General features: G+C 42.9%; 1 protein-coding gene across 9 annotated transcripts in view; it reads left to right on the top strand.

Annotated features, from left to right (window-relative positions):
* The window catches only part of LOC118312625 (endonuclease V-like), a 72,169-nt gene that overhangs the window by 36,014 nt on the left and 24,063 nt on the right, over positions 1-12,092 (top strand). For all 9 annotated transcript variants that reach the window (XM_047333948.1, XM_047333947.1, XM_035637392.2 and 6 more), the window contains one exon: positions 6,904-6,973. In XM_047333948.1, coding sequence (XP_047189904.1) covers positions 6,904-6,972 — 69 coding nt within the window. In that variant the 3' untranslated portion in view covers position 6,973. The remainder of the gene's footprint in view (positions 1-6,903; positions 6,974-12,092) is intronic.

Raw genomic sequence — 12,092 nt, 5'->3', positions numbered from 1 at the left:
GGCCCCACTCTCACTTTTTCAACTTTCTCTTTTAACTCTGAACCTCCTTGGTCTTCTTGACTTTGTTCCTCCTCACTCTACTGTTTTTCCTCTTCTCTTGTGACCGTCTCCCATCCATCCATCTATCTCCACTCCCACCCCCTGCTGTGCCGTATTCACTCCCTGAATAATTCAGGCCTTCAGAGCTAGTGTATTTTTGTTTGTTGTCACCTCTGCAGTAACAGAAACACAGCCCGTACCAGTGAGCTTGCACGCATACACACATGCGCATACTGCCCTGCACGCACGCACGCACACACACACACACACACACACACACACACACACACACAGATGCAAACGGACAAAACTGTTTGACGATAACAAAAAAGTACCAGAGTCTGTGAGACCCACTGATGACTGATGTCTCACTTTTCTGTGATTTTCCGAGTTACACAAAGTTTGAAGAACATTGTGAGGGAAGACATGACTTGCTTGCTTTCAGTCACATGGATCCCATGAGTCCTTTTAAGCCACACCCTGTTTATTCACATTATTTTTATCATCATTTATCGCCATTATTCCGTTGAGATCAAGAATCTATCATTAAGCGACATGTAAAATCTGCTGAAGACAGCACCACATTTACTAGTTTAAGGCCAATTTTGAATTCGTAGACAGGGCAAAAAATGTTTCAGTATGAAATACCCCCAGGCTTTATGGGGGCTTTATAAACAAATACTTTTTTTTAAAAACTGTATTCATTTTGTTTTTCCTCTTGGGGAGGGCAACAATGTGAAAACACAACACTGACATAACCCTATAAAGCTGTAATAGTGAATATGTTCCAACACACACAGAGTAACTTTAGCATTAATTTAGTGCCTTTGGTAATCATGACGAATATACATCCAATATTCACACCATTGTTTTTGTTCTGTTTTGGTCTCCACCAACTTCTAAGAAAATATCTGTCTCTCTTTCTAGCTACCCAGCCTCTGCAGTTTGGTGCTGGGCAGGTAGTGTAAACAGCCAGTTTATCAACGCTTAGTTGGTGATAAATAAAGTGTTCACTAGAGACAAGTGGCAACCCACCATGACGTCACCTGTTGGTTTGTGAAATTCTGTTTTGAAACCTCGAGTGGAGCATTTTGAACAGCGCCATGTTGTTTTTTTTGCCACCGGACGTAGAAGAGGGGGTGGATCTGACTGAGAGCTTGTCTGCTGTGCACCCACCTACACCTGCAAGCATGCACTGTTTGGACAGACCAACTGTCAATCCCAATGTGTCCACGCTCCGATCCTTTATCGTATATTTTACTCTAAACGGGACCGCAGTTTACAAAATGAACCTAATGCTGTTTTGAAGAAGACTTGAAACTAGAGATTGAACCATAAACTCTTCAGGAAAAGGTTTACTGACGTTATAAATCAAGTGAGGAGTAGGGTCCTTTTCTTGTTGCAACTAGTGGAGTCGCCATCTGGTGGTCATTCCAGAGAATACAGGCTTTATGCTCTTGACTCAGAGTCTACTTCCATTTTTGGATGTTTGATGTTTTAGATGTCTTTGGCAATAAATCATTCATGCTAATAGCATGCTCATTTTTGCATCATGCTCATGCTCATAATGATTATTTTTACATGTTGATGTTCAGCAGGTATAGTGCTAACCATGTTTACCATCTTAGTTTACCAATTATTAGCAGGTGAACAGTTGATTATTAGCTCTAAGCACAAAGTTGCGCTGATGTCATTTATTTTGCAGCTGTTTGGCTATAAAGTATTGGACAACCTTAAAATTCAGCTTCTCTGCACCAAATTTTATGCTCATTCATTCGATATTCATGGTGATATTTCCCTCTGAATCGACTTACTTATTATTGAACATCTTTGGGTTTTGGACTGATGGTCAGACAAAACTCGTAATGAGAACACATAAAATGCACAACTTGAGTTCTGGGAGTTCTTGAGTTCTCATTAGTGTATATGGAGAAGGAGGATGTATTTTTCACGGTTTTCTGACTTTTTATAGAGCAATTTATAGACAATCAAAACAATCTGCAGATTTATGAATAATGATTATAACGGCTAACCACATGGATAACAATGGTAGACATCACTTCTACATTTGTTCCTCTTTTAAAACCAAATTCTCTGCAGATCAGCTTGAACGTCACATTGACTTGACAGTGATGGCAACACAGCACAATGTGTTTAGTTGAATTTGAGATGAGAGAAAGAGAACAGAGAGACACAACCATAAAACAGTCATGTTGGACAACTGGCAGAGTAAAACATCTGGGAAGGTTGACACCAGTGCTCTGCTGGTGCCGGCTTGTGGAACTTTTCTGAATGTGTCGAGAGGATGTGACTTATTTAAAGCGGAGCTCCCCTTTGGGCCCTGATGCTGTCTAAATGTTAATATACGTCTGTCTGACATTCTGGTGCTTCAGCCGCTGGACTCTGGACCTCCACAGAGAGTTTGGGGGAAGGTTGGAATGAGACGAAAGAGCAGCCCTGAGGTGGATAAGAGAGAGAGAGAGAGAGAGAGGTGTAGATGAGGAGTGAAATAGAGGTTCGAGGTGGGGAGAGAGAAGAAGGGAGATCTGGTGGAAAACCGTTTAATGATGTGATAAAAAGGATTTTAAGTGAGGGTCGGTGGATTCCAGGGAGAAGGAGAAATATAACGAGGATTTTCAAAAAAGGGAAGGAGAGGTACGGAAAGGAAGAATGGGTAGAGCAGACTGTCATAGCTGCAGGGCTGAGGGGGCTTTGGGGGGCCAGAGGATGAAAAACCTGCCCCAGGCCACTGGACCAAAGCCAGGACTCAGACAAGTGTGTGTGTGTGTGTGTGTGTGTGTGTGTGTGTGTGTGTGTGTGTGTGTGTGTGTGTCTGTGTGTGTCTGTGTGTGTCTGCGTATGCGTGTATGGCCTGGATGTACCAAAAGCCCAGCAAAGGGCCAGCAGGGCACATCTGTTCACCTCTGCAATCCTGCCCTGCCAGGGACTGTGGCAAGAGGAAACCAGCTGTGACCTGACGAAAATTCAGTCAAGGGTTTCTCTTTCCTCTGCTGCAACACAGCTGTCACATTCTCTCCAGTTTCCCTCAGTTACTTTCCCTCCGTTTTCTCTTTGTCGGGTGCACGCCGTGTGATAATTTCCCGGGGCCGGAGCGGCTCAGCACGAAGACTGGAAAGAAGGCCAAACTCTAACAGGTAACAAAATCCGCCCAACAGCAGCTCCACAGCTCAATTATTAACGTGAGAAGCTAGGTCGCTGCTGGCTGTAGCTTTATATTTATGGATCGGATAGTGTTATACATCTTAACTCATCTGTTACAGCTCTTGGCAAATAAGTGAAAAGGAGTAATTAGTGGGCTTCCTCATTAGTAATGAAGGTGACACAGGAAGGCCTCTCTGTTGAGAGTTAATCTACCTTTATTCAGACAATAACAAGCGAAAGCTGAATCTTATCGTAAGTAAAATGTCCCGCTTCATCTCCTTCCTTATAAGTGAACAAAATGAGTAATTATTCAAATGTTTATTCCTTTCCACAGAATATAAACACCTACACAATAGAACATACTTGCATTAAGGCAATTAAGCAGAACCCCCGTTTATATAAATGGGCCCAGTGCACACTCCAGGTAAAATGGGGGATGTTAGTTTATTATTATATTTATATTTATATATTATATTTATATTTATTATATTACATTTATGCAGTCATTTTAAGATTTTAAGGCTCTGTTGAGCTATTTGAAACAACATTATAAATACATTACAATACCAATACATGAATACAGGTGAAGTCAGACATTGTGATATTGTGGGGAACAGAAATATGTTTAATTAACTGTGAGGAATAAAGAATGGCTGCCACGTTTACTGCCAGCTAACACAACGCTATACCACACTGACTCACTCACCTATTTTAAAAGATGTTAAGAGTGCTTTGTGGGCTTTCAAGTCTGGCAATAGGGCAAAATGAATTCAGCATGTTAAGAACAGTTTCTCAGCCAATGTTATGTCTGCTCTGTATGTGTGTCTGCATTTGAGTGCTGCTCAAGCAGCTGAAGAATTTTTTCTGTATGGTATTGTATAAAAGAGGAGACTCAAACTTGCTGTTCTGTTCATTTCTGTTTTGGGGGTTTGCAACATGTCTGGATCTGCCTCTCAACTTAAAGTAGCCTATTTTTACCCTCAAGACAGGAAGCAGTGATCTGAGCGAGGACACAAGAACAATAAAGCGAGTTCGCTTGTTAGCCGCAGCAGAAATAAGTTTGCCACAATAGCTCGGATCCTTGCAGGCACTTTATATAAAGGAGTTTGAACGAAACAGGCTGCATAATTATTACTACTGAACATTTTCAGTCCTAGAAGAGTTGATCCCATACTTCGTTTTTCAAACTTTGGAAAGCACCAACATTTCAGCTTCAAATAGGTGTATATTAGACTCCTGGGAAAATGTTGCTGTGTGTGTGTGTGTGTGTGTGTGTGTGTGTGTGTGTGTGTGTGTGTGTGTGTGGATGTGCCTGTGCTGTTTCTTTGTTACATAACAGCTTCTTCACTTTTTTAGCCCAAAATGTTCCCTCCCTTTTAAACAAATACTGTCATGGAAAGATATGCAGAACACACACACACACACACACACACACTCACACTCACACATCCATCAGATGGCTGTGCAGTGTAGCTTGATCAGAGGAGACCAGGGTTATGAAGTCAAACAGCTTCACTGAATCAAAGCATTGATCAAAAGCTGGTAGCGGCATGAATAGTCAAACTGGGCCTCATCTCTTCTCGAAAACTAATAGTAGTGGACTCTAATCTCCTTCCTCCAGTTTGCAGAGATGTGATTAATTCATTAATGTATTGCTGTTCAAAACACACACACGCCAGGGATATTTGTCCAAGTGAGAACACTTATTTGTAAGATGGTCAACAGTTGGTTATAAAACATGTGACCTAATATACATAAAGCAATTTCACCCAAATCCATAAATAAGCTCAGACCTTTCCTTCTTATTCTGTCATCTTATTTACTGACATGGTGTTACATAGTGTGGCACCCGAATACAAAACAGGCTTTTGACTACAGGATTCAGTCAAGGCATTATACATGAACAAACACACACCATGGTGTCAAAGCCGTGCTCGAGTTTGAACTGTTGCTATCTGTAAATGTAAATATTCAGGCCGATGCCCACTGATGTGGGGTTTGAGAAAATATAGGGATAAATTTCCGGTGAAATCCTTTTGCATCACCTGCAGCTTGTTTCTAAATTTAAAAGACGACTCGTCATTGAAATTCCGATGTTTGTTTCTGCAAAACCGGAACTTCAGCTTACTGGCACTTGAAGACAATCCTGTGTTATTCCTCAATGCGTAGCAGACGTCTGAAATAAAGAATCAGAACTGAGACACGCAATTTCCAACGCCCTCTTAGTTGCAAAGACGATTGAGTCGGCTATGCTCGAATGCACTGGAAGCTGATTATCTATGAGCCACCGTCTTACACTTCCTAATTCTACACAGAGGGATCTTAGCCTCACGGAAATCTTCAGCAGAAACGGTTTGCAGATACCCTCGAGCAGAAGCTCGCATTTAACTGCAGTTCACGGCTGTTTTTAGGCACTTGTGATCCAGCTGGTATAGCCTAGGGCGCCACCAGCTGAAAGAGCCAGCTGGTGCAAAGCCACATCCTTGCAATGACAGCTGTCGGGGAAACGTCCACTCGAGGCTCAGCTAAAACCTTGACAACAAAGACTAATGAGGGAGTGAACCGAAAGCTGCAAATAAAGCTGTAGCCAGCGAATTCAGTTATTGATATTGCAATTAATGGTGTAAGCCATGCCAGCAGAGTTGCTGTACGCTAAAGAAGACAAACAATCAATAAAATGTGTTTTTTTTGTGATTTCGCTGGTGAACCACACCTTGAAACTGCTGCTGTCCGTCAACGGGTTTATCATTATGTTAGTAACAACAACAGAAAAGATTTACAACAGAATCCCTGGTCCTGTATTATCCCTAAATATGTGACAAATGTCAGAGGTGCAATTTCAAAACTGTGACACACAATTTCTCAGGGAATAGAGTACTATATGACTACATGTCCAGCGGAAAATGTGTAATCTAATTGACGGGCTGCGTTTATGCAATAAAAGATCACAGCTAGTCTGGGAATGGCCCTGCTGCACCTGCTTTATCTTCAATCTATAAGCAGATAAGGAACCCTTGTGTCGAGCCCTGAGGCATCCCACTGATGCAACTTCTCGAGATTCTTCTGATTGGATCATAAGCACTAATCGAACAGGTCAATGTTTAACATGTGAATGGTCACTCGTATTGAACTTACATTTTGTCACCATCTCAACATTCATGTCATGTTGCCTTTATGGAGACTCATATCTTTTATAGTACAAGTTTGAATTTGTTACGTGATCCATTAAGAGAGTATCCCACAGCGGCGCTCCTATAAATACAGTGGATTTGGTGGATTTTTGTCATTTTTGGAGCTTAAGAGGGGATGATTCAAAAAGAGTGCTAAATGAGGGGACCCGAGAATTGTTGCTGTTGTATCCTCATGACATGTCGATGGAGGTGCTGCCTCAGAGACATTAGTACGAACACTTGACTTTGTCAGATTGTGATTTATGTTGTTTGTCACATTTGGCACCAAACACAAGGGCTCAGTGTGCTCTGTGTGAAGTTGGCATCAAGGCAATTCATTTCAATTTCTAACTTCAGAAGAACGTGTTCGGCATTCAAGGGCGTTCCTGCTCACCTCTGATTACAATTGAGCAACCGCAAACAGTTTGTGGCAACTTGTTAAATGGGACATCTCTTTTCCTATTTTCTTTTCTCACACTCGCTTTCTCTCTCTCCCTCCCTCCGCCCATGCCTTTCCCCTCGTCTCCCGCAGGCCGACTGCCGCTCCCGAGAATACCTCCGCGTGCGCTTCCCAGCTGCGGATATAGGATCGAAACAATGAGGTAAGTGACAAAACTCCACACTGCAGCGCACACTTTCACACAGTAACACAAATAACTTGTTTGTGTGGCACCTTGGCACATGGTGAGAGAGGGATTTATACAGTCTTAAAATAGGATTAAGAGCCACGGCAAGTGGCTCACTGAGGACTTCCCCCAAAATCCCCAAAGCAAACCCAGGTTTGTTGGTTGACGGCCAAAACATTCTCATCTAATTAGCTGTTTAAATTGAGTAAATGTACTGTGGAGCAGGATAAATACCCGGACCCTGGTATCTTCAGAAAAGGGATTAATATGCACAAAGTTGCTGAATTTGCGAGACCATTCAATCAAACCCACAACATCACACCTGTACAGTTTAACCAGTGTGCAGTCTGCACGGCATGTTTTTTTTAACTATGTCCTCTTGTCAGCGAGGAGGTCAGAGGTCATGTTAGAGCGCCCCTGCAGGTGGTTGAGATTCATAGGTTTGCTTGCACCCAGGCTTCCTGTTTCAGTGACACTGCACAAACTCTATTCTGCTGCGGAAGAGGTGGGAAGTTCAGCGGTTTGAGCTCCTTTGGCAGGTTCTCTGCATTTTTCGGAGGGCTGAGCAAGGGGCAGAGGTGAGCCAAGGACGCCTGAGGTCAAGCAGAGATGCACAGGCAGACAGAGAGAAGCAGCGGTGAGGGGGTGGGAAAAAAAAAGCCCTCTTTGATGGTGTGAGCCTTATCTGAAGTAAGAGGCAGCGCCGCTCGGTTCGGCCCTACCTTCCTCATTACTGATCAAAGCTGCAGACCGTTAGCACACTCCGATGTTTTGAGAACCCAATCATCTCTCAGCCCCTTTAAAGCAAAGTATTTTCAAAGATGCACAGAATTGAACATTTCGAGACCCAAGTGCACCTCCTGGTGCGCGCTCCCACTCGTATGTTCGCTACTTCACGCGCAGGGCACACGAGGGTGTGTGCACCGTCACATCCCCCAGTGTACCCCACTGGGAGACATAATGGGGTGTCGGTGTTGATCCGCTCTGGAGCTCCCTGACGCGGTGAATCCTCTGAGTGCGCTGCTCGCTTTGATCAGCCTCTCCACAAAGAGACGGAGACAGGAAGAGAGGCTTTGTGCTGAGTAGGCAGGGCGCAGCGGGTTCCTCGAGGCCCTAACCCAGCTCTGCCCTCTCACTTCTCACTCACTCTCACTCTCTCTCACTCACACACACGCACACACACACACACACACACACACACACACACACACACACACACACACACACACACACACACACACACACACACACACACACAGGTTGCAACACTCACCCAACAGGCTGCAGACACACTTGATCATACGTAGTGTACATTAGCAGGTGGGCTAAATGCTTCAGACATATGATCCCATAATTTCTCCTTTATGTTTTTGCAGGGCTATAATTCGTGTCTGAGCAGTGGGCAGGCCTGTCTGTCTGTTAGCAGGAGATCCCGAAACCTGCTAAAGAGATTTTACTGAAATTCAATGGAGGGTGAGGCCATAGGTCAAAGAACACGGCAAAAATATTTGCTGCCACTAAATATTATTTTCACCACATGGCACTCCTCATGTGTTGGACTTAGAATTACAAGAGATGAAATGTTTCTCAACATTTGCTTTTAAGGATATTTTGTGGGTTGTGTGGCCTTGATGGGGTTTTTTGCCCGTTGACTTTTCTTTTTTTTTAGATGTTCAAGCCACCAGCATCAGAACAAGAGTGAAATATGTTTGAGGGGAGATATAACAGATTTGTCTCATTGCAGACATTTTCGATTTAAAAGGAGAAAATACTTCTAAGCAAACACACATCAGGTAGTATTTAACCTTTGACGCCTTTACTGATAATCCTTTAACTTATTTTGTCTTTTGCTTCAGGCTTTCCTCTTGAGCTCTCGATATGCGACCAGGTAATGATTGTTAACGTGTCAGTACACAAAGTGTTGTCTCCTTTCAAGACAGTTTAAAAGAAGTGCCTGTTTTTGGACACAGTCTCTGTCTAATCTCAGACGCATACTTCTTAACAAGGGCAGCATAAAAAAAAAAAAAAATCTGCCTTTGGCTCCGAGCTGTGGTGTACGTGGCTGAACTCATCCCAGTGATTCACCTGCACACAGTGGCTCCACAGCATACTGTGGTCTGTATGTCCCAGGATGGCAGAGTTTCCGTCTCTGTCAAAGAAAAGAGGAGAGACACATGAAAGATGGTGCAGCAGGAGAGGAGATGAACGGATGGGAAACAGGGGGAGGAAACACCAGGGGGGGCAGAGCGAGGAAGGGTGGAAAAATCAATGGCTGTGTGAGCGAGAAAAAGGAAAAGGAGCGAAGGCGAGAGAATGAAACGTATCAGTGGTTAGCGTGACAGAGCGACGTGCTGGTTGTTTCTGGATTCAACGCCTAGTGTGAACTGCTATTGATTGCTCTCGTTGCTGTATGACGTCACGATTTAACTGACATCTGAAGTACAGCATGGAAACCGATAATACGTGAACATATTGAACTACTTTCTTACACTTGTACAACCCCTTTGTGTTGTTTGTACAGTAAAAACATCCCAAACTGAACAACAATTACTCCACTCGTCACTCATCACTTCATTGCCCCGTTTGCTCTGACGCCACGTTTCCGCTGGTGTCCAGCATTTTCTTGAACTGTTGGTGTTTCTCCTTACCAAGGTTTGCTGTGTTGCACTTGTTTCGTGACATACTTTATATATTTTATAGCTAATTTGCTTTTAGGGGAAATAAATGTGTCTAGTCCTGCAAGTAACAGTCATTTTCATTTTCAACCTGTGACTTATTTTTTCAGCTAATCAATTAACCTTTAACATCACCTTAGGCTCATGACATAAGCCTAAGGTGATGTCTTTAAAATCCAATTTTTGTCTCACCATTATTCAAAGATATTCAATTAAAAAGAAACAGCAACTTAAAACTTTTTGGCTAAGTTATATTTTTTCCGACCACAGAAACAGACATTCTTAAGGTAATATTGGTTTAAAAAAGAGAAACATACATCTCATAATCACAGTAACGAAAAAATCCACAAAGAAAAACTTATACAAAAAAAAATAGTGAGTATGCTCTGTGTATCGCTCTTTCACTTATGACATCTGCAATATGTTGGCAGCACAACATAGACTTTCAATTTTCATAAGAGTCTATTAATATACATTGAAGAAAAAATTCCATAGTTAAGCAAATAAATATATTTTGAAACAACAGATTTCATTTAATACCACAATGCAAATGCAGTATAGGTTTTGGTGCGATTCAAGCTGTTCCTCATCCAAATAGCTCCAACAGAAAATGTAATTTCTTCTATTCTGAAAATAACCATTTGTCGAATTTGACCAATAAAATATCCAAAAAGTTACTTTTATGCTTTTAATTGATTGCACAACATTATAATGTGGCAGGAAACACAGACAGTGCATCTCAGAACCCAGCTGAAAACATCAACTTTAAATATTGCTGAACAATGTTAAATGCCATTACATGAGTTGTATTTATGGTTTATCGGCTCAGATCTTTTTGTTCCAAACCATCATTGAGCCATCAGGCAACCGTCCAGCTTCAGTTATGGAGATTGTCTCAATCATCTTCATGCTGTTATACAAACTCCTCTGCCCTTTCCAGGAACGTTTTCTAAAATGTCACGGATAATGTTGTGGAGGCAGTCGGCCCAAGGTTTGGACCGGTGAGCTCTGTCGGGAGCAGCCGCTCTCATTAAAAAGTTATGGTGGTACAAGGACACAGCTTGTTGCTGCAGGAACTGTTCAGCGTCAGTGTTATCCGGAGCACTGAGGTGCAGAGGCAGTCAGTGCTTCATCCCCTTCCTCCGTCCCATTCTTCCATCTCAGAAACACCAATTCCAGTGTTTATAACAGAGAGGCAGTCGGACATTTTTTAAATACCATCACCCCCACCTCACCTCGCTTTGCGCTGATTCAGATGAACCTGTTAAGGACGATATAAACGACTAATTGGGCCGCAATGTGCGAGGAGGTGTGTGCTTGTGTGCACGTGTCATGGGGAGACTCCGGCAAAAAAAAACCGACCAGATAGGTAATTTGTTCATCAGCCTATTACGACGTCTGTAAAGACTGCAGACCCTTTGCGATAGGCATGTCCACCGCTGCTAGAGGTCAGCGGTGGACCCCGTAAGACCGTCAAGTTTGTGTAGTTCAATGGATTTTACTTATACCCTGTAAGGTAGTCGTGCTGATTCTCTGCCATGTCACCCCAACCATCACCGTTACCCTTTACAAGTTCATCAACCATGCGTTGCTTAAGACAAATGCAGACAAACAATGCTCTTAGGCGCGTGACCTCCTGTCTTGTCACCTCACGATATTTTAGGTAACAGTCGATTTGGTCGTTTTGTTTTTTTTTACCACATAACAACATAGTTCGTGGTACGAGTCGGAGGACTCGTTGGCCCAGAATAGTATTCTGCGGGAACCTATTCGTGGGAGCAGCTTAGCTTTGGCCACCGGTCTGTTATCTCGGGAACACGGATGATACAAGAAAGATAGTCCGCTCGTCCATTTCGCACTGATGCTTCTTACCATTCAAACAGCGAGTAAAGCAGAGATTAAGCATTTTGAAAATACACTTTTCTGCCCATTACATATGAAATACCTCTTTTCCATTGCAGCACATGCAGATGAATAAGTCATTTGCAACAAGTCCGCTGACTCATACGACGAACTATTTAGTACGTGGTAAAAACGACCATTTTGACCATTTGCTAAAATAACGCCTCTGCTGGTTACAGGCGGTACGCCACAGAAACTTATTTTTGCCTCAGAGCATCGTGGGCTTTTAACGCATACATATAGGTACATAGCAGTGTGTGTGTGTGTGTGTGTGTGTGTGTGTGTTTGTGTGTGTCCTGAAGGACTGCAGCCTCTGGCTGTGTGTATCAGGTGCTCGACCCAGACTGACCCAGACCTTGGAGCAAACAGTTCTGATGCCAACTCTGCTGCTAAGGAACAGCAAATAAAACATGTTAACGTGACTCAGGGGCACAAAGCTTTAATGATATTTCTTTTTTCTCTGTCTGTCTCTAGTGCTGTGTTTCTCTGTTCTTGGCTCTTTTTTTTGTCTCTCTCTC

This window comes from Scophthalmus maximus, chromosome 8 (genome assembly GCF_022379125.1).
Source record: "Scophthalmus maximus strain ysfricsl-2021 chromosome 8, ASM2237912v1, whole genome shotgun sequence".
Lineage (NCBI taxonomy): Eukaryota > Metazoa > Chordata > Actinopteri > Pleuronectiformes > Scophthalmidae > Scophthalmus > Scophthalmus maximus.
This window is presented reverse-complemented; position numbering and strand designations above follow the sequence as displayed.